This window comes from Herpailurus yagouaroundi, unplaced genomic scaffold, assembly GCF_014898765.1.
Source record: "Herpailurus yagouaroundi ecotype Mexico unplaced genomic scaffold, PumYag 100, whole genome shotgun sequence".
Lineage (NCBI taxonomy): Eukaryota > Metazoa > Chordata > Mammalia > Carnivora > Felidae > Herpailurus > Herpailurus yagouaroundi.
The window spans coordinates 875,301-896,540 of NW_024412391.1; the positions used below are offsets into that span (position 1 = coordinate 875,301).

Genomic DNA, 21,240 nt, shown 5'->3' on the forward strand with positions numbered 1-21,240 from the left:
GCCCGGTGGCTTCTCTCTCCTCGGTGCCCTTCGCGACGGCCGGGTGTCTCCCCGGAAGCAGCTTCCGACGACCGCGCTTTCGCTCGTCCATTCCTGGTAGGAGACAGGCGGTGGATCAGCACACACCGGAGCCGGAGGGCAGCGGGCACACGAAGGCAAAGCGCGTGGGGCTCCGCCCCCCCCGCCAGACGGCGCATGCCTGGCGTGAGGGGGGCGGGGGCGGGGCGCAGACGTGGGGGGCCGCCGGACTCGGCCGCCCCTCAGGGCCCCTTCGCCGGCCGCTCTGCGCGTCCCGCCGTACACCCAAGGGTGCTCTCGAGCCCGGAGGGACCGGAGACCCGGCACCGGCTCCTGACGTCGCTTCCCGCGTTCAACGGGGCTCCAACACAGCTTCGCACGGGGGCCTCCGTGGTTGCGCAGCACGTGTGTCCCGGAGCGGGTCAAGGCGCCTGGGTTTCAAAGCGGGGGGTGGGGGTGGGGTCTGTAAAACTGGAAAAGCTGAAGACGCTGTGGAAACTGACTGACTCTGTCTCCACTGCTACTACCTGTTAACCCGTTTGGCCTGTAACTTTAATTTTTGAGAGAGAAGAGATGAAGTACAAGTGAGGGAGGGGCAGAGAGAGAGACACACACAGAATCCGAAGCGGGTTCCGGGCTCCGAGCTGTCAGCACAGAGCCCGAGGCCGGGCTCGAACTCACGAACCCTGAGATCATGACCAGAGCTGCTTAACTGAGCCACCCAGGCGCCCCCAACTTGTAACTTTTAAAAAAAATTTTTTTTCAACGTTTATTTTATTTTTGCGACAGAGACAGAGCATGAATGGGGGAGGGGCAGAGAGAGAGGGGGAGACAGAATCGGAAACAGGCTCCAGGCTCTGAGCCATCAGCCCAGAGCCTGACGTGGGGCTCGAACTCACGACCGCGAGATCGTGACCTGGCTGAAGTCGGACGCTTAACCGACTGCGCCACCCAGGCGCCCCATGTAACTTTTTAAACTAACCTGTCAGGCCCAGATTGTTCCAGGGAACTGGGAGAACTTCCCTCTCACTTCTTTGGCTTGTGACCCTGACCCAGGGTGGGTGCAGGGCGGGCTTGCTCCAGGCCACGAGGTGTCAGGTGGGGTTCGCGAGAACGACGACACAGCAGGGCCCGGGGAGAGTCTCCACCACCACCTCCTGGGTTCGTCTGTCCCTCAGCCAGAAAGGGACTGCGGAAGGGGCTCACTAGCAAGTGACTCAGCCGGGGGAGCGTGGCCTAGAGCTCGGAGGGGCCCCCGCGACCGGATGGGCGCAGGGCACGCTCCCCGGGCCTCTGGTCTCCCCTCCGCTTACCAGGAGGCGCCTGGAAGCGACAGCTTCCGTCTGTGTGGCCCACCCACCCCGGGGTGCTCGCCTTGGGCCACCGGCCTGGCCACTCTCCTCGGTTGGGGGCCGGGTGGTCTTACCAGGAAAAGCTGGCGAGTTCACCCCGAACGGCTGCTCCCTGCGCGCAGACAACCGGCTGGAACCAGGAGGGAGCGGCCAGGTCCCGGGCCAGGCTCTCCAGGCTGGGGCCGCGCCCCTTCCTCTGGCCTCAGTTTCTCCACCACGTGAGGACGTCAGGATTAACCCACCGGGTCCTCCCAAGCGTCAAACAGAATCAACAGGCGGTTGCCTTCCAGTCCCTGCGGCAAGTCCTAGAAATGAGCAGGAGCGTCTGGGGGAAAAGACTGTAAGAGGCCTTCAAGTTTTAAGAGCTTCGAGTCTCAATCCACAGGATGCAGCCTGTTAGACTACAGGAAGACACGGGATTATAAATCCGCACAATCATTACGTCTTTTATTTACACGTAGACATCAGTAAGACTTGAAACAAAACCAAATGCGACCTGTACGGAAATTCTTTAATTCTCTTTATTTTCACACATTAAAAAATGAAACACACTATACAAATGGTTTTTCATAGCAGACTACACGTGGGTCCGTGAGACTTGCTCTCAAAGGGGGTGCTGCCAACGCCGATGCCCGAGGACGGCGGCCGTCGGCCTCGCAGCCAATGGACTGGTTTAAATGCGGTAGCATGCAGCCCTCGGGGCGTGACGCCCCTCTTCTTAAATTAGGTTAAATGGCGTCGGTGTCCGTATTTACAGACTTGAAACGTGTCAATCCTGAGCAGTTCTGATGTTCGTCTGAGACCGGCCGGTGGGAGCCTCGGTCTCGGTTTTAAAAAGGGAGGTCCGGACGGCGCCAGGCTGGCTGCTGCGAGCTGGATGGAGCTCTTCTCTCGGCCCGGAACTACCTGCTGCGGCTCGCAAAGGCAGACCCTTCCGGAAGGGCTAAGCCAAGTAACTGTAGGTGTCCTTTTCCCCATCAACTCGCTCCAGATATTCCTTCTCGATCAGAATGTCAATGCATTTCTGGGCATTATTTTAAAAAAGAGAGAAGTCGTTGACAGGAGGAAAAAACCACACATATTACCGAAGAGATGGGCCACCCTCACCGGGGATCTCCCCTGCACCACCGAGAGCCCAGTCAGGGCAATTCGGCCCATCCACCGCGTCCCCGAATGGAGTCCCCTCAGTGCCCGTCTCCTTAACGGCCTCGCTGAGGCGACCGAGTGTCTTCAGGGCCGGCACGGGGCCGCAGCCTCCCAGCACCCCAGGCGCCGGGCCGCCCGGGCCGGGTGCTGCGGAGGCCACGGGGCGGGAACCTCGCGGTCGCTCTGTCCTGAGTCACCGGCAGGGACTGGGGGGCGGTGGGGACTCCTGAACAAGCCAGCGCCCCACTGTCGGGGCCCCCGCACCGGCTGCCGGTGACTCGAGCGGTCTCAGGACGCCTCGGACTTGCTACCTGGAAGAAGCCCGCGGCTGCCCCTGGAGCCGGTGCTCACACAGCGAGGGGGAGCACCCCGTGGCCGGGCTACAACTGGGACGCAGCCGAGCGGGAACTCTACAGGTCGTTTACACAGAGTCCCGAGGGAGGCGGAACTGCTGTGGGAGCGAGATTCGGGCCACAGGGGGCAATGTGGGGGAGGCAGCGAGGGGAAGCTTCGGGAACGCTGGTCACCTTCTAACTCTCGATTTGGGTCTTGGTGTACAAGTGTATTTACTCTGGGAAAATCAGCAAACCGGACACTCAGGACGCGTGCACCGCTCGGTGTACGTGTTTCGATAAAAGGTTTTAAGCTTAAGCCCATTTCCTTTTGTAGAAACCTAGTACGTATGGATACGCCAAGGGCCGTCGGCCTCGTTTTCGTTACACCTTGCTCTCATAAAACGACACACGGGCAGCTTCTGCCGTGTGACTCTTGTACCTTGATCACTGGGACCCGCGGCTTGAACCTCGAGGACAGCTGAGTCAGCACTTCTCCGAGCAGCTGCTGGTGCTTCAAGACCTTCCGCATCTTCATGATCCTCACGATGGCCGCCTGGTCACCCGTCACCCGGGGAGGAAAAACCGGGACACGTCACGGTTACAACCGTTCCGGAACATTCGGGACAACTAGCAAACGGGCCGCCGAGGGCCGTGTCCGCGCAGAGGACTGCGATTTCACACACGGTCACACACGCATGGCAGGATATATGTTTCAACTCTAACAGAATAAACACGGTATACTTTGGTCTCCTCGGCAGTTTTAATAATTTCACCCAACTACAGAGTGTTTTAAAAATGAGAAAACACGTCCCGAGATCACTGTTGCACTATCGGCTAACTTGGATGTCAATTAAAAAATTCATTTTTATATAGAGCATGGGGTGGGGGGTGGGGAGAAAACACGAGTCTGCAGAGCCGCAGAAGCTGCCTCGCTGTGACCCCCTCCCCTGCCCCGTCGGACGCGAACTCGCCACGTTCTCTGCGTCCATCCGCTTCCTTCCTCTGCTCCACTCGGGGCCCGTCACCGTCCCCGCACCCGCTCCCAAGTCCCAGCCACCCCACGACCCCGCGTGGGCCCCAAGTCACCTGAATCAGCAGCTTGCGGTCCTCCTCGATATTTTTGTGTGTGGTCTCTTGTTCCTGCTTCTGTTCGGTTTTCATCGGCACGTTGATGTTAACCCTTAACTTTTTACTGCCGGGAAAACGGAGGAGACCGATCGCTGTCGCTTTAAAGGACAGGTGCTCGAGGCCCGTGTGTGACCTTTAAGAAGCCTCTGCTACCCGAGCCCCGTCCCCGCGTCCCACTGGCCGGCCCCCCCGCCCCCCGAGGTAGTTTCCACCTCTGTGAGAAGCTCGAACCCAGCACGCCCCAGGCCGCCGCCACTCGGTGGCTTCCTGCCCGGCCGGTAACAGGCCACCCGTGTCACGGGAGAGCCGGTGCCTCCGTCCGCTCTCCCAAATTTCGTCAAATGAGACAAACTCGAGGCACTGGGACAGACACAGGCCCAAAGGTCCCCGGCCAGCCATTTAAGGGGACGCTTGCCCAGTGGAGAAACCGCCAGACACGGAACCGGAGGCAAGCGGCAGACGACCGAGGCCCACGCCGTGCCCAGCCTCTGTCCACAGGGACGCGAGGGGACGAGTCTGTGGTCCAGGACCATCCACCTGGCAGATTTTCCTTACTTTTTATAACCGAGATACAATTTGATTAAGGTGTCTGGCTTCAATTCCACCTCATCAACGTTCGCGTTCTCGTCTTCCAGAACCTACAGGACAACAGCTGTTACCACATCATCTCAGGAAAAGGCTCTTGTCTAGCTCAACACGGAACGTGCACAGACATACCAGTAACTTCGACTTCAATAAAATCTGTAGGACTTGTGCCAAAATGTCCTGCAATTGAAGAGAAAAAGGTAAGTTGCATTTTTCTTTGCAACACAAACCACACACACACGACCTCATAGTTGATTTTTGGCAGGAACACAGGAGTCCCCCCCCAGACAGGAGAATGTACCCAGGGAGAAGGAGGTGGTGACTAGGAGGTCCCCTAAGGTCACTACCGCCAGCGCCTACTCGTCAAAGGGAAGCCAACCCCTCTGTGGCTCTGACCACCTCGTGGTAAAAACTGCCGATTCGGTTACAAACGTTAGAAGCCACGCTGATCTCGTCACTACAGGAACCTATCCGTCCATCCTGGACACGGTCACCACAAAAGCAACGTCCGAGGGCTCCCGCACGATGGCGGAGGACGCTGCTCATGGACGCGAGGGACTCGGCGGTGGCGACCCCATCCTCCACCTCCTGCGGGGAGCCCCAGGCGCCACGCGGGGCCGCCGGCCGATTCCTCGCCTGTAAACGCAGGTGGCGGGTCTCGGCCTCCTCTTCCTTCAACTCTGTGACCCCGTGACGTGGACACCACCACCTGCCCAACTTCAGTCCCCCGGACGCACCCCATACCTCCTACCCTGGCGCACGGAACACCCCCCGCCTTTCACGGACACCCATTCTGGTCACGTGACCAGCTCAGATTCACAGGTCTGGGGCACTGCCGGCCACATCCACGGCGCCGCCACCAGAGGCCGCACTTCCGAGCCTGACCTGACAGGGGAGTGCTGAGCTCGGAGGCCAAGGCCAATGGCCCTGTCAGCCCCGTGGGGCAGGGCCGAGGGCGGCCTGAGCCTCCACCTGAGTCCAGCCCTCCTGACGAGATGAGACAGACTCTTACACACAAAGGGGCAAATTCACTCTGTCATTAGAATGTGAAGATGTACTCTGGACTGACTTGAAGCATCATCAAAAAATAAACACTTTCCTGAGGCCCCTGGGTGGCTCAGTCGCTCTGCTGTCTGGCTCTGGGTTTCGGCTCAGGTCATGATCTCACGGTTCGTGAGTTCGAGCCCCCACATCGGGCTCTGCGCTGGCACCCTGGAGCCTGCTTGGGCTTCTCCCTCTCCTCTGTCCCTTCCCTGCTTGCTCTCTCTCAAAATAAATAAACAAACTTAAAAAATAAATACTTCCCTAAGTGACATTCAATAAGGCCAGTGTTACCCTGTCAGCAAAACCAGACAAAAACATCCCAAGAGAACAACAGACCAATAACACTCCTATGAATGTAGATGTAAACTTCCTCAAGAAAATACTAGCAAACCAAGCCCAGCACATAAAGAATATCATATACATGCCCAAGGGGGGTTTACCCCAAGAAGGCAAGGGTGGCAACGTAAGAAAAGCAATGACTATAATATACCATATTAATAGACAAAAAGCATATTTTTATCTCGACAGAGCAGGAAAAGCAGTTGAACAAGATGCAACACTCTTTCATCATGGAAAGATTAAAAGAAAACAAGACTAGAAGGGAACTTCTTCAATAAAGGGAATCTAAGAAAAACCTACAGCGATTGTCACCCTTAATGGTAACAAACTGAAGCTTTCCCCCAAGGTCAGGAACAAGACAAGGGTGCCTGTTCTCACCATCTCTAGTCAACACTGCGTGGGAAATTCCAGCCAGAACAATCAGGCAAGAAGAAAAAATAAAAGACATCCAAACAGGGAAAGGAAGAAGTAAAACTAGCTGTATCTGCAGATGACATGATACTGTGAAACCCCTAAAGAAGCCTCAAAAAAAAAAAAAAAAAGTTCAGCCAGGTTGCAACATATAAAATCAATACGCAATAATCAATTATATTTCCATATCCAGAAATGAACAATTTCGTTTCCAAAAGTACCAAACACAACACTTAGGAATAAATTTAACCAAAGCGCAGGCTTACACACTCACAACTGAAACACGTGAGAGGAATGGAACACAACCTACATAAAGAGAAAGCCGCTCACACCACGGACTGGAAGGCCCCCACTGGCAGGACGGGGACACCCCCTCAAAGCTTTGCACCCCCCAAAGCAGCCCAAAGCTTTGATGCGTCTCTATCACAGCAACAGCTGCCTTCTTTTGGACACAGACCAGCTAATTCTGAAATTCACATGGAAATGCAAGAGACCCAGAGGAGCCAACACAATTCTGACAAAGAACAAAGCTGGAGGTCTCTGTTTCAAAACTTGCTACAAAATAACCGCAAACAAGGCACTGTGGATTAAAGAACTACAGATCACCGGAAAAGAATGAAGAATCCAGAAATTAGCCCATTCACCTACGGCCATCTGATTTTCAACAGGGTAGTCCCAATCAACAGGAAAGACGTCTCTAACCCTGAATCAGGCCCCGGCTCCTAAGCCCTGACCCTAAAGGCATGCGCGACAAAAGAAAAAGGGGCTCTGGGTACACAATACATAAGGAATTCTTACAACTCAACGGTAAGGGCAACCCAAATAAAAAATGGGCATGGGCAGAGCGTCTGAATAGACATCTCTCCAAAGAATAGATATAAACGGCCAGGAAGAACACGAAAAGACACGTCATCAGCTGTCGGAGAAATGCAAATCAAACTACCGACGATTGCAAATCAAACTACGTCATACCCACTAGGCCATAATAGCCGTAAAGAAAGGAAGCCAGGGTCGGGGGGCCCTCCCATGCTGCTGGTGGTGTGCACGTGAACTGGTGCCTGGCAGTGGCTCGGAAGTTAAATCTGTCACGACTCGAACGTTCCAGTCCTTGGCATCCACCCAAGAAAACTGAAAACAGGTTCTTACAGAGACGCGCACGTGAATGCGCAGAGCATTGTTATTCCCAATAACCACACGTAGAAACAACCCCAAGGCCCACCAACTGATGAGGGGGTCAACATAACGTGGTCCACGCAGACGCTGGAACGTATTTCAGCCGGTAACAGAATGAAACATACACGCCATCACGTGGAGAAACCCTGGAAACATGCCAAGTCAAAGGCACACACGCTCTGACGCCATTATCGTGAAGAGCCCAGAGCGGGCAAATCCGGAGAGACAGGAAGTAAGTTAATGGGGCTCAGCGGCTGAGGAGAGGAGCAGAGGGTAGTTCCTGCTAACGGCTAACGGGTCTCTCTTCGGGATGACAGGTGTGTTCGGGAATCAAGACAGCGATGGTGGCTATACGACCTTGTGAATAAACACTCAACTGTCTACTTTAAGATGCTGAATTTTATGTACGTGAAATACAGCTCAATAAAAAATACGGCCAATAAACAAGAAGAAAGACACTGTAATCAAGCGACGTTTAAGCCTCCAAGGAAAAGCTTAGCTGGGAAGAGGGTTAACGCTGGGTTAAACGAACGTGCGAAAGCAGGTCATGTGCATCCGTGTGAAATCAGAGACCTCCGCGCCGTCTCCCCACCCCCTCCCTTCAACGCTCACAAGAGGAGACGGGAACTGGACACGTCACAGGGGCCAAGTAACGGGAAGGTACCATTTTGATCTGAGTGCTGTCAGTCAGCTGCTGCACAGCATACGCGTCTTCTGTGTTGTACTGAAGCAGGATCGCCATCTGGAAGGTGGATGCCTTCGAGGCCCCCCATATAAGAGAAAGAGAAACGGAATTTAAATGCGTGGAAAAGCCTCCAAAAATACACAGCTTAAGGCTGAAGAAGTTACGTATGAAACAAATTCTCGCAAAACACGCACAACAGCAGGTCTATTTAAAAGAGAACATAAAGTGTCACAGCTCCACCGCGATGCACCGCTCTCCCGAAAGACGTCACTTACCGCCTTTCGAAGGTTAAAATAATTTGGAACTTTCTTCTAAGATGTTTTGTCTATGCAAATACACACTATTTATGCATCCACACTCATTTACATAAGCACGCGTAAAACACACAAATCCTCTTTAGGGGAAGAGACCCTAACGGACATCTTCCCTCTGCCACATATACACCGGGATCACGAGGAGGCCGCTCCAGTTACCCCGGGCCTCAGCCTCTCCCGTAGAACTGAAACGGGAGTCTAGCAGTTCTTACCACTTAGTAGTCGGTGCTGCCGAGAGCACCGAGGGTCAATATTAGCAGGAAACTGCTTTGCCAAAGGAAAAGGGCTATCGTCATAATTCAGTACAGGAAACTCTGGCTTTTTGAACTACGCGGTGTGCATCGGGCAGGATCTGTGCCAAATGCTTATTAAACACATTGTTTTACTTAATCTTCACGTCACTTCCAAGGTATAAGCACTGGCACCCCCATTTTATGGAGAATAAAACTGAGGCATCGGTGTATCACCTGCCCCTCAGCGGGAAAGCGTCCAAACTCCTCTGACTCTGAGAACCGCACTTTGCCGGAAGCTCAACCCTAGATTCTGACGCACGAATCACCGGATTCCGATTTCTACAACTTGTCTTATCCTCATTTAGACTAAAAAAATTATATTCTGAAACAGAGGGTGATCTTACCTGCAAAGTGTATCGATTTTTGAAGCAGTTGGTTACCAATTCTCCTTTGGACAGCTGATACAGCCAGGTCAGTTTTCTGCCACTGTGACGGCTAGCGTAAAAAGCTGTGAATCGCTGATAACTGCGTTCCAGCTGGATAAAAGGATAGCACTGTGTGGAATACGTATCTTACCCCAGTCCGTAGTCAGCACTTCCACATAAACACACCTCCAAACGTACGGTACAAAACGCTCACTACATAAACGTGAAACCCGAGCGGCGGGGGGTGGGGGTGGGGGTGGGGGGTGTGACTCTTGCAAGGCACACTGGTTGAGGCACGAGAGGAGAACGCGGAAACGCACTCTGACGGTCAGGCAGGCGGCCACCGCCACGGGGTTCGGCAGAGCACCGACGAGGCTCCGTGTCCGCGAGCCAGCTCGCGGGCCGTGTGGGCTGGCGCAGAGGAGGCCGGCCTCTGGACACCCCGCCCTGCCCGCCGCGCACTCGCCGTGGGCTCGCGGCCAAGGCCGCCCTTTGCGTTCCGCCGGGCACTAGCAGAACACGAGACGGAGCCGCCCTCACCTCTGACGGCAAGGCGAACGTGCAGGACTGCTGGAAGGGCCACGACCCAGAGCTTAGCACCTGGATGCTGAAGTCCACTGAGGTGGGATGAAAAGGCAGGAACACGGTTAGTCCCACACACTGAAAGATGCTGCCGTTCAAATAAACGTGGACTGCTTTGTATTAAAAGAAACACACCGCATGAAAACACTCTGCTTCAGTAGGAAATTAAGAACCGGATGTATTTCAGTTAAATGATTTTACTCCGTGAAAATTAGTGAAAGGTCAAAGAGCCAGAAACTCTTTTCCTCAGAGCTACGACATCAGATGCCCGCCCCGCTTCCTGTGCGTCAGCGCCCTGCTGGCCTGGGGTCCGCTCAGGCGCCCCCAGCTCGCCGGGCACGGACACCGCGGCAGCCGCAACTCAGGAAGCAAAACCCCTAGACGTGAACAGCTACCTTCGGTGTGTTTCCTGTACGCCCACTACTGCCGACACCACCGCCCCCCCAACACTACACGTAACACAAACTAAATCAGAACAAAAGTCTCATCAGTACCAATAGCTGACGAGCTCACTGGCAGAACTGCCAAGTTTAACAGTGGAATAGCGCTTCAGCTTTGGGGAGAAATGAAATTCCCATTTTTCATGTGAAAAGACAACATTAACAAGTAATGATGTCTGCATCGTCCGCCAACATCCCCCAGAGCAGACCTGACGGGGGGCGGGTGCGGCCCTGGGAGCGAGTCCTGGCACCATAGTGATCGGGAGCCATGGAGTCTTTGGTTAGTTTGACTCTGTAATCTATACACCAAGTCAGTCTCTTATAATTCACCCAAAAAAAAAAAAAAAAAAAAAAAAAAAAAAAAAAAGCAAGAACTGATCCCAACTAAGGTTAAAGAAATTTATGAAGTATTAAACCGTGTGGGGCCCTGAGCTGGCAGATATCCCAGGTGGGGTGGCCACGCCAGCAAGTGGAAAAGCCCAGGGCTCAGCCCTGGGTCCCCTGGGAGAGGCCGGTCATCTCCTAGGCTCACACGCGACTCAGGAAGACCATCTGGGAGGTGGCACTTGCTGTCTGTCCATCCCTGAATCCCTGATAAAGCACCGACCACCCTCACGTAACACTCTGTCATCTCTGTCGCCTGCCACATAGGGCACGGACTTCCCGAAGAACAGTGCCTGTAAAAGCAGCTCATAAACACGTGGGTACTCACAGTCTAGCGGTTCTGAGTTCGTCAGGTGCTTTTTGAACTGCTCATTCAAATCTTTGCTCACACCAATGTCTTGAAACATCCGCTGAAGTTTAGAGGTATATTCAAAACCACAAGCTTGCTGAAATGAACCCAGACAACCGTCTCATTAATTTCTATTAGAAACAGAAGTGTATATAAGGGAATCTGATGGAAATCACACACGACATAGGCTTAACCGTAGAAAATGACTTCTGAAGCTAGTGACACTGAACCACATCTCACAGCATCAGTATGTGCAGATTCAAACCAGGAGGCTACTATTCACACAATAAGTATCATCTGAGCACCTAAGAGCAAGGATCTCTAACGGAATGCGAGGAGGACATACTTTGTTTACTACTCTTACCCACTGTTATCAGCTGACACGTGTGCCCCCCAAACTCCGGCGCTAAAGCCCTAACCCCCAGTGTGATGGTATCTGGAGGCGGGGTCATGAGGAAATGATTATGTTTAGATGGAGTCACGAGGACGGGATCCTCGTGATGGGATCAGCGCCCATGTAACAAGGGACCAGGGTGCTCTCTGCCTGCCACGTGAGGACACGGCGAGAAGGTGGCCGTCACCAGGTTGGGAAGAGAGTCCTCACCAGAAACGGACTCAGCCGGCCCCTCGACCTTGGTCTTCCCTGCCTCCAGAACTGGGAGGATAGACCTGGGTGGTTCCAGCCTCTAGTCTGTGGTATTTTGTTACGTCAGCTTGAGCAGAATTAGCTACCCATACAACAGTAATTTCAGGTCTCAGACACGTGACAGCGCCTGGCAGGCCAGGAGGCACCGAAACAAGAGCAGGCAGAGGGCAGAGGTGGCTGAATGACAAAACAGGTGCTCAACGGTGGAGTCCGATGCCTTCTGTCCTCCTGAGGATGCGACCACTGAGGATGTGAACTAAACCCGGAGCAAAACAAAACACCCGCCAACTCAAAGTCGACCCAACACACGTGTGGGCCGAGCCACTGGAGCAGTTCGGGGGGAGACGGGGGGGGGGGGGGTGGGAACCAGCTGGCGCTCTGGTGGCCAGTGCGGCACAGCCCGGCCAACGGAACCGAGGGGCCCCCGAGGGCGGGGCGGATGGTCAGCAAAGCATGCGGGGCCCAGGACAGCCCGTGCCGTTCGAACTCCATTAGCTACAGGCCACCGACGACAACCTGGGACAATGAAAATCTTTCACAGCGATTTAAAAACTTTTTTTTTTCTGGAAATGATGAAATTTACCTTTAGTTTAGAGATCATGCTTGCTTCGGCATCATCACTGGCACTGTTCTGATGTACGAGTCTTTTGGCCAGCATCTTTGCATAGAATTTCTGGAACACGTCTTTATCCTCTATATACTTGAAGACCACCATCTAGTGAAGTCACCGAGAGAGCACACTTAGTGCAATGAAAAGCCACAGTCACCGAACACACGCCGGCAGCTGACATGCGTGCTTTGTTTTGTCCGGCCTGTGTGCCAACGTTTACGACGGCTACAAATACCACCCGTAGTCTTGAAATATTTTTGTCAACTGCTGAAACCACATTAACTTGGTCTAGACTCGGCACTAATGAGGAAAGTACAAATGCTAAAATTCACGACTCAGTTTAGGGAGTAAAACCACAGATTCAAAGCAAAATAAATGACCCAATGACTTTTCACATTCCAGACACCCTGGACCAATAACCTTAAAAGCTGCAGAGAAACGGCTACCGGGAATGGTGCGTTAGCAAGCGCCTTACCACTTGGTTGAGCGTGTCTTCTAGCTCTGCTTCTTCTGGGTTCTTGGAACTGAAATGTAAAAAGAAGGCATACTGTTTTCAAACAGATCAGCCAACAGTTGTTAACGAGCAAGCACCATTCGGCTAACACAACAGAATGTGGCTGTGAACACTCGAACACTCAGTTCTGTCCAGGTGAACGCGTGAAGACGGAGGCAAAGTTGTCTTACCTACAGCTGCGTGGCGATCTTACGCTGAAACTATCGCGGGAGAACCCGCTTACAAAATAATCGACATCCAAGATGAAAAGCAACGGAAGACACTTATAAAAAGCTCCCCCAGACATTCAAGTTTTCCTTTCAGACAACCTATTTAAATACAAATAAATAAAAGCCGAAGGCCTTCTACAATATGCTCTAACTTTGAAAAAAATGAAACAGGCATTTAGTTTTTGAGTGGCCTAAACATTAAAGATAATGAAAGGATCTCAAGCACTAAAGCACCACCTTCCTCTGGGGTTATGTCTACACAACAGAGAGTTGTCTTTAACAACCGACTGATTCATTCTATTCTATGAACAAGTATTAACTGAAAGGTTACTTCAGGGTAAATGCAATTTTTCAGGGTCTACGAGTCCCTCATAGACAGATTCCCCATAAATTTACATCGAATGATCCAGCCACCAACCAAGCTCTGGAGAGGTGCCTCTACCTAAGAACACGTGGCTCAGAAAACCCAGCCCCCCTCTTCACAGGGCCAGGCTGGGGCCACTGCCCCCTGCGGGAGAGCCTCTCTTCTGAGCCCCCTTCACTCGAGAGGAGCGTGTGCTCACGGACGTGGTGCTCCCAGCGGCCTGTCGTCTGTCTGCTGCCCCAGCCTCAATTACAACAACATAGCAAGAGACTTGATGAGGGCCCCTTAGGAAAAGGCAATGCATAAAAGGGACAAGTGCCACCAAACGAAATGAGGGCCTACTAAAACATGTAATTAAAAAACACTGAAGATTTTTATGTAATAGCCTAAAGAAAAAAAAAGTTAACAGCAGGTCAGAAGAGGCATTCCAATGTGAAGTCCATGTTTATTCCTGGAAAGAATACCTGCACGGATCTGACTACAACTGCTAAATACTACACTGACCAGCACTGCAAGAAACAGAGGAAACCCCCCCGAATACTCCATTCTCGCTGGCCTTGGGGAAATGGCTTTCTGGCAAAGTTCAAGAGCTAGCTAGTGACCTCATCAAAGGTTTCCCCATGTCTGTCAGGAAGACCACACAGTCGTTAACACAGTAAGTTACGTTAAATTTGCCACCACTGAGCCATCACTAGAAAGCTACTGTGTTCTGGAGAATTATTCTTAGTTCCCTGATAAATTTAGCTTGCTAACATTTGACTTAAGATTTCCCCGACTCTACTCTAGGAGAGACTTGTTCGCAGTGTTTTTCTCGGTACGGGCAGGCGTTCTCCGTCTTTTCGCAAGGGGGCTACGCAAGCTCGTGAGAGCTAGTACGTTAACATCAAAACCAGGACCGTGTGGAAGCGTGGACAACGCCTGCGGCAGCATTTGCCGAGAGATCTCTGGAAAAGTGAGACAAGCCTTGAGCGCTTCCGAACCGAGAGGAGCCGTCCAAGTGAACGAGAAACGAGAAGCTAAGAACACCCAAACAGACGCACAAAACCCGGAATGCTGGAAGCACAAGGCACAGAGAGACCCACGCCGGTCGTGCTTCTAGCTCTCACTACACCTGCACACACGCACACGCACGCGCGCGCACACACACACACACACACACACACACACACACACACACACCCTGAGCAGGAAGAAGAGCAGGTGAGAAACCTGGCGGCTGAAATACAAAGAGCATGAGGGGCCCCTGGCTGGCTCAGTCGAAGAGCCCACCACCCTTGAGCTCAGGGTCATGAGTTGGAGCCCCATGTGAGGTGTAGAGATTATGTACATACATAAACTTAAAAAACAGAGAGAAAACAGAGAATGGCAATAAAACAAACTCATTAAGCGAAGATCAACGTTAGAAGCGCACACGACAACACAAGTGCCACAGTAGCGCTGAGTCTAGTGTCAGGAACGGCCAGTGGGAGCTCCCAAAGCAGCCTCGCCCGGAAACACAAGCGAGCTGGGCCCAGAGAAACGGGGAGCACAAGAGAGACGCTGACTTCCCGCGTCCTTTCCGCCCTTGTAACCACCGCTCGGCCAGCCCACGGAAGTGGATTCAGCTAAAGGGGCCACACTGCTTGCAGTTCTCAAAGCCAACCCAACGGTGACATTAAAAAAAAATGAACTGGGCCTAGATTATAGGACTTGAAGTATCTTTCAAAGAGACAAGGAAGATGTATTAGGTTTGAAGTATTTTCTCAAAGGTACAAAAATTACAACAGAAGTAAAACGTAATATAAAGTTTAATTCCTCATATATAAGCTGAGAGTTTAAATAGATTTACTAAGAATAAAACACAATGTCACTTAATACCTTTTCTTCAACAAGGAGTCGCAGTATCGAGCCAGCAACTCGGGGGATTTACTGGACGACTGGGCCATTTTGGTAACTGCGTTGTTGTTGATGAAGCGACCACAGGCCTGTGGAGCACACAAAACACGGTCAGAGGCCACGCACCCCCCCCCCGCCCCCGCCACCTGCATCGCAGGAGAGACTCCTTCTGACACACCCACCTTGTCAAGTGCAGCCACGAAACCAGCATCATTGTTGAACGCCGACATCACCAGGGCATTGTATTTTTTGTGAACATCCAACACTGTCTGTACATACATCTTGGGGTCCTCCAGTGGGGGAAAACAGAAACAAAAGCTGGTTACTGGGGATTAAATGGTATATTAATGAGCTACTATAAAATATTCCATAAGGTTTAGAAATTGCTTCAAAGATGCCAACAAATAAGACTAAGTAATAGTTCTGGTTCCATCATCAAAACACATAAGGCATTTTGTTTACAGATACAAAATAAAATACATTCCCATACTTGAAATTAAATACTGATTTCAAGCTTTGTATAAAAGTGATTTCTCAGGGCGCCTGGGTGGCGCAGTCGGTTAAGCGTCCGACTTCAGCCAGGTCACGATCTCGTGGTCCGTGAGTTCGAGCCCCGTGTCGGGCTCTGGGCTGATGGCTCAGAGCCTGGAGCCTGTTTCCGATTCTGTGTCTCCCTCTCTCTCTGCCCCTCCCCCGTTCATGCTCTGTCTCTCTCTGTCCCAAAAATAAATAAACGTTTGAAAAAAAAAATAAATAAAATAAAAGTGACTTCTCAAATTATTTGAAAATTCGAAAGGAGCACAGAAAACAAAATTTCTCAAAGTGATAGTCTGCTTAGCCCATTTTTGCTGCTGTTAAAAATTCAAATTCTGGACTTTGCTGGGCGAACCGATCAGCCAGTAAGCTCAGTAATCAGCCGGTTATCCTGCACTTGGCTGGGCAGATGTGAGAACAGCATAGGGTTAAAGGTCGGAGGAATTGCGGGCAAGGGTGTGAGAGTCAGACGAGGCGGAGAAGAAGGTCTGACTCACACACGCCACCACATCGCAGGACTGGATGGGACAGGCCAGGGCCCAGGAGATAGGCAGGGCATGTTTCGGGGCGGGGGGGGGGGGGGGGGGGTTGGACTCGGCAGGGTGGGCACGTGGGAGCTCTGGACAAAGAAACAAGTAACAGGAATGCAATGGAAAGATGAGCCACAGGAAAGGCCCTGGGAATGACACACAAGGAAGACAGGAGGGTGGGGAAGACGGAGGGGAGGGTGGGGACAGGGACACAATGGAGACCAGCCTCAGTGATAACCACAGAACGGCTGATGCTGGGGTCTCACTGCAAGTCGTGGTGCCAAGTCCCACAAGGGGACAGTCACAACCGCACTATGAGGTCAGTGTTGCCTGCATTCCCACTCGACAGGTGAAAAAACTAAGTCAGTCAGGCATCTGGCCAAGGGCTTTAGGGATGGCAGTCAGGCCGGACCCCAAGCAGCCTGACTCCCGAGCCGGCATCTCCACGGCCCTGAGAAGGGACAAGGCCTGGAGGACCGGGACCAGTCGGAGGAGGGGTGGTGCGGACAGGCAGCACCATGGACAGATGGCTTGTGCCAGGAGGGCACCGGAGGCTGGCCCTTCACAAACAGGAGGCCCGAGGGTGGGGTGCTTAAATGGTGGCAGGTGACTGCAAATTTCTGACACATAGGAATTCTCAGGATTCAGGGATGAGAAACCAGAATTCTCCAAATTTAATTATTCTGTATCTTGTAACACTTTAAAAATATGTATATTTATTTATTTGGGGCACAGTGCAAGTGGCAGTGGGGCAGAGAGAAGGGGACAGAGGGTCCAAAGTGGGCTCTGTACTGATAGGCTGACAGCAGCGAGCCCGACGGGGGGCTCAGACCCACGAACTGCAAGATCATGACCTAGGCCGAAGTCAGATGCTCAACCGAATGAGCTACCCAGGCGCCCCCATCTTATAATGTTTTTAAAAAAAATAATGAGAAAGCACTGAGATCAAATCGTTTTCCTGTGATAGGGTTGGACTAAGAGTTTCACAGGTCCTCTGTTAAAAAATAATATATAATAAAAATGCAAAGTTTATTCTTACTATGAATACACTGTGACAAGACTATAACGTCAACAACATGTAAAGTGGCCTCTACCTGATAAGACATTTAGTAAGAGAAAATGTTAAAAGGGAACACAAAATAACTGCCAAATGAAAATTACCTAAAATATATGTAAAATCTATATCTAAATCTAAAATATATGTAAGATCTAAAAATTATCTACCTTAAAATGTTACAACACAGCATTGACTGCCCCATCAGATAATCTTGTTTCATGGTAACTATTCCAGATGTGGAAAAATGTCTCCCATTTTGCCCTCAGGGTTTAACCCACAACTGCCTCCGAAGGCATCTTCCAATTGGCATACATCTTATTTCGTATAAACTCATTTCTTCTTTTAACAACAAAAATACTGTCTGCCTGACTTAATCTTGGGTTTGCCACTGAAATGGATATTGCGTTTTGCTCATTTGGGTTTGAGATTGCTTTCTGATTTCATGTCAAACGACCTCACAACATGCACGTGTTTTTCCTTTGCATTTCTTCTGTTAAAAGCATTTACAAAGAACCTGAACCTACAGTGAGTATTCAAGCACTGGAGAATGCCAGTAAGTATCGATGGGTAGTATTTGAATGAGGTAACATTCAAGGTTAAGGTCAACAGCATTACAGAGAATCACATGTCAAAACTGCCAACGTAAGCACTTACTGTGCCTCCAACGTGTGCTGTTTCTTGGACCACCACTCAAAAGGATTTACGTGAAGTATGTTATATAAACATACTAACACGTATTTTATTTGTAAGAGGGGAGCGCACACCCATTTGTAACCTGGCATCACCCACAAAGAAGATCCTTCAGACCGTTGCTTCTCCGGCATGTGCATCACCATGGTTCCCAGAGCCGTCCGCCTTAACCTCCCCGACTCCGTAAGCACCCCCTACCCCTGCCATTAGTGGGCTCTTCCGAACCAGGAACGTATCTGTGTGGACCATCACGCCTGGAGGAGAATGATGCTGTTCTCTCTTTTCCTGAGATCTTTAACGATTTTTCTCAGATTCAGAATTTGGAAAAACATCAATGTCCCACTGACTGCCAGCAAGGAACTCCCCCATGGAAAGACCAACGAGACCTATCCTCCCCTAGGACACAGAAGGCTTCGGACTCCGATTCCAAGCTTCTTTCTACTACAGGAGGAGACCCAGCCAGCAGTCTCGCTGGTGAGAAATGAGGGTCTGACAGGAACCCACAGAGGGTAAAGTATGAAGCATCAGCCTTGGGAATCTGAAGTCCTGAGAGAAGCTGCTTGGGAACTTGGCAAGAACGGACGAAGACAGAAACGCACAGGGTCATACAGAGCGAACAGGAGGTGCTTCCGAGGCCACCGCATCGCAACAGAGGCGAGGAGAGAGGACAGAGCAGCTAGAACAAATGCATGTTTTTCATGAAACCTGCAAACTTTTGGTGTTTAAAGAAATTAACAGAGTAGTAACTGCTTTGATTTATGACCACCTGTTTACTGGACAGTACATGAGGGCTTTCCGCGTAAGAAACACGACACCTCTCAGGGCTCGTCCCTGAGGGATGTCACCCAACTCCTACATGATCTCACTTGTCTTTATTATGCCAGTGACGGTCACATTTATTTCTAGCCCAGACCAGACTTCCCCACTCAGCTCACACTACTTGCCCTTGGCTGTTTCATGGGGTTCCCAAACTCTACACGTCAGAGCTGACCCGGTCTCTGCCCTGAACCTGCCTCTCTTCTGGATCTCTTTCCATTTCCTTTCTTTCAATGTTTTATTGTAGACAAATTCAAATCTCTGCAAAATTACAAAGAATAGTAAAATACACTCCATGAACCCATCATCCGGCATCAACAATGATCGGGCACAAACACCGGTACCTCACAGAGTCTAAGTTCCTAAGGCCTTCTTCTCCCCACCCCCAGCCTCACCAACCCATGCCATCTTCCGTTTGACCACCCAAATAGGCCTAGCCATACACTCACACTCTTCTTCCTTTTAAGCTCTCTTTTATACGATACAGATCGTTTAGAAAATAAAAATCTGATTGTATCGATTTCGCGTTTGTTACCACCATGACCTGCTTTCCTCTTGCCCCCAGGACTAAGGCAGTGTCATTAACATGGCTTTCAAGGTCTCCTGGCCTGGCCAGCCGGTGCCTGCCCTTTTACTTTCCCTGTGCCACCTTCCCTTCTTCTCAAGTCGTACCAGACTTCTGGGTTCTCAGAATGGGCCATGTTTATGCTCACTGAGGGGCTTCGCTCTGTCTAGGACCCCCTGCTTATTAGTTAGCTTCAGCTCCTCCACTGGCCTCAAATACTTCCTCGGGGAAGCTCTCGGAACTGGCAGGACAGAGCAGGCCTCCTGTTACACGCGACACCTGAACCCCCCCCTTGCGAGTCCCTGCTACTGGCGGCCTCTCCTGCCGGGCGTAAGCTCGAAGAAGCCTGCCGGGACCGTGTCCACCTTGCTTAGAAGCATACAGGGTAGTGGCACTCACCAACTCTTCTTAAACGGCTGGATCAGAAACCAGGATGATCATGACTGAAATACTACCTTTTATCCCATACACAACCACTAAAAAAATAATCCTAAAGACCAATTTCACCAAAAGAAACATATGGAGCCTCACTTCCACTTTCCCGTCTCCCATCTTCCTTAAAGCAGCACCGCACACACAGCAGCTGAGGTCTGAGGGCATCGTCTCACGGAGAGCTGGTATATGGTAGGACTTCTCAGGATCACCTGTGACCCTAACGTTCTAACGCCGCCCAAAGAGGTACGCTGGGGGGTGACAGGCTCGAGAGGCTCACCCTCACCACTTCAGGTACGTAAGGTGGTGCTCTCCAGGCCAGCATCGGATGTGACCCATCCCCAGAGACGTGCTCTCACCTAGAGCTACCTCTGAGGGACACCTGACCCCCACATCTCCCGTCCAGCCCGGACTAAGGCAGCTTTACGAGAGCCTTCTGAGGATGGCCGTCACCACCCAGCACCCACAGGATGTGTGGGGCCCTGCCAGACACTGTGTCACAACCTCACCTGGAGACGATTATTCTTGAAGAAGGAGAAGAAACCAAGTCTTGGTTAATGAAAACACACCATGCAGAGTAATTCTACGCCCCCCACCCCCACCCCCGAGCATTAGCATTTGGTCCTTGGAGAACATCATCTCCACACCCAACACAGAGAAGCCAAAGTTTCAGGAAAGGAACAATCACAAACCAGCCACTACAGAGAAAAGCAGGTAAGAGTCTGTGGGCACACAGATTACCACCGTGACCATTACCTGTGGGCAGTTTTAACCCTAGACTGGCGTTCCCCCTTCCCCCTATATCTGAGGTTTTCCCTCCTCTACGGGTCTCTGTGCACTCAGGGAGTAAGACTAATTTTTGTATTAAATAATAGGCAAAACCCAAAACACTGGAGACAACAGAGGCGCCTCACACACCACCTAGCGATGTGACAGTCTCGTACTTTTTTATTGTTTTTTTTCTCTTCCATCATCTAATCTCTTCTGATAAGCAGAAATCACCAGTTGTTCTGAGTGTAGTTTAGAGTTGAAAATACCAAGACCAAAAGACCTACCAATTTTAACTAGTGCTCCATGTTCTCATCACTGTAACTTCTGTCCACGTGCTACTTTTTGCTTCAATCACATATATTTATCTTGTAATCATGGCTCTGATTCCAGTTATGTAACTGGGTGGGCTTTCATCACTGACCCTGGCTTCTATTCCTCCCTGGTTACTCCCCTTGATCTGAGCCAAGGCTGGAGGCCCTGTCTGCACCCCTTCGGTACTCCCTGGTCGGCACTGAAGCCCTAAGTTGACTACATTCAGGCACAGAGCGATAGTGATAGAAAATTCTGAAAGCGGAGCTAAGTGGGGCTTGCCAGGAAAAGCAATCACTCCTCTCAGAGAAAGAATGCCGTTGCAGAGTGTAATTACATTCGTTCAGAAACAGATGCGGTACACCTAGGAGGTTA

At 51.3% G+C, this 21,240-nt stretch overlaps 1 protein-coding gene across 3 annotated transcripts in view; it reads right to left on the reverse strand.

Annotated features, from left to right (window-relative positions):
• Window positions 1–1,869: 1,869 nt before the first annotated feature.
• The window catches only part of CUL1 (cullin 1), a 106,494-nt gene continuing 87,123 nt past the window's right edge, over window positions 1,870–21,240 (reverse strand). For 2 of the 3 annotated variants that reach the window (XM_040471679.1, XM_040471678.1), the window contains exons 10-22: window positions 15,344–15,451; window positions 15,144–15,250; window positions 12,675–12,723; window positions 12,173–12,304; window positions 10,923–11,040; window positions 9,729–9,805; window positions 9,168–9,299; window positions 8,196–8,300; window positions 4,697–4,744; window positions 4,535–4,617; window positions 3,938–4,043; window positions 3,291–3,404; window positions 1,870–2,394 (exon numbers count right to left, since the gene is read on the reverse strand). In XM_040471679.1, the coding sequence (XP_040327613.1) occupies window positions 2,314–2,394; window positions 3,291–3,404; window positions 3,938–4,043; window positions 4,535–4,617; window positions 4,697–4,744; window positions 8,196–8,300; window positions 9,168–9,299; window positions 9,729–9,805; window positions 10,923–11,040; window positions 12,173–12,304; window positions 12,675–12,723; window positions 15,144–15,250; window positions 15,344–15,451 (1,260 nt within the window). In that variant the 3' untranslated portion in view covers window positions 1,870–2,313. The remainder of the gene's footprint in view (window positions 2,395–3,290; window positions 3,405–3,937; window positions 4,044–4,534; window positions 4,618–4,696; window positions 4,745–8,195; window positions 8,301–9,167; window positions 9,300–9,728; window positions 9,806–10,922; window positions 11,041–12,172; window positions 12,305–12,674; window positions 12,724–15,143; window positions 15,251–15,343; window positions 15,452–21,240) is intronic. The other variant, XM_040471680.1, reaches the window with a different exon arrangement.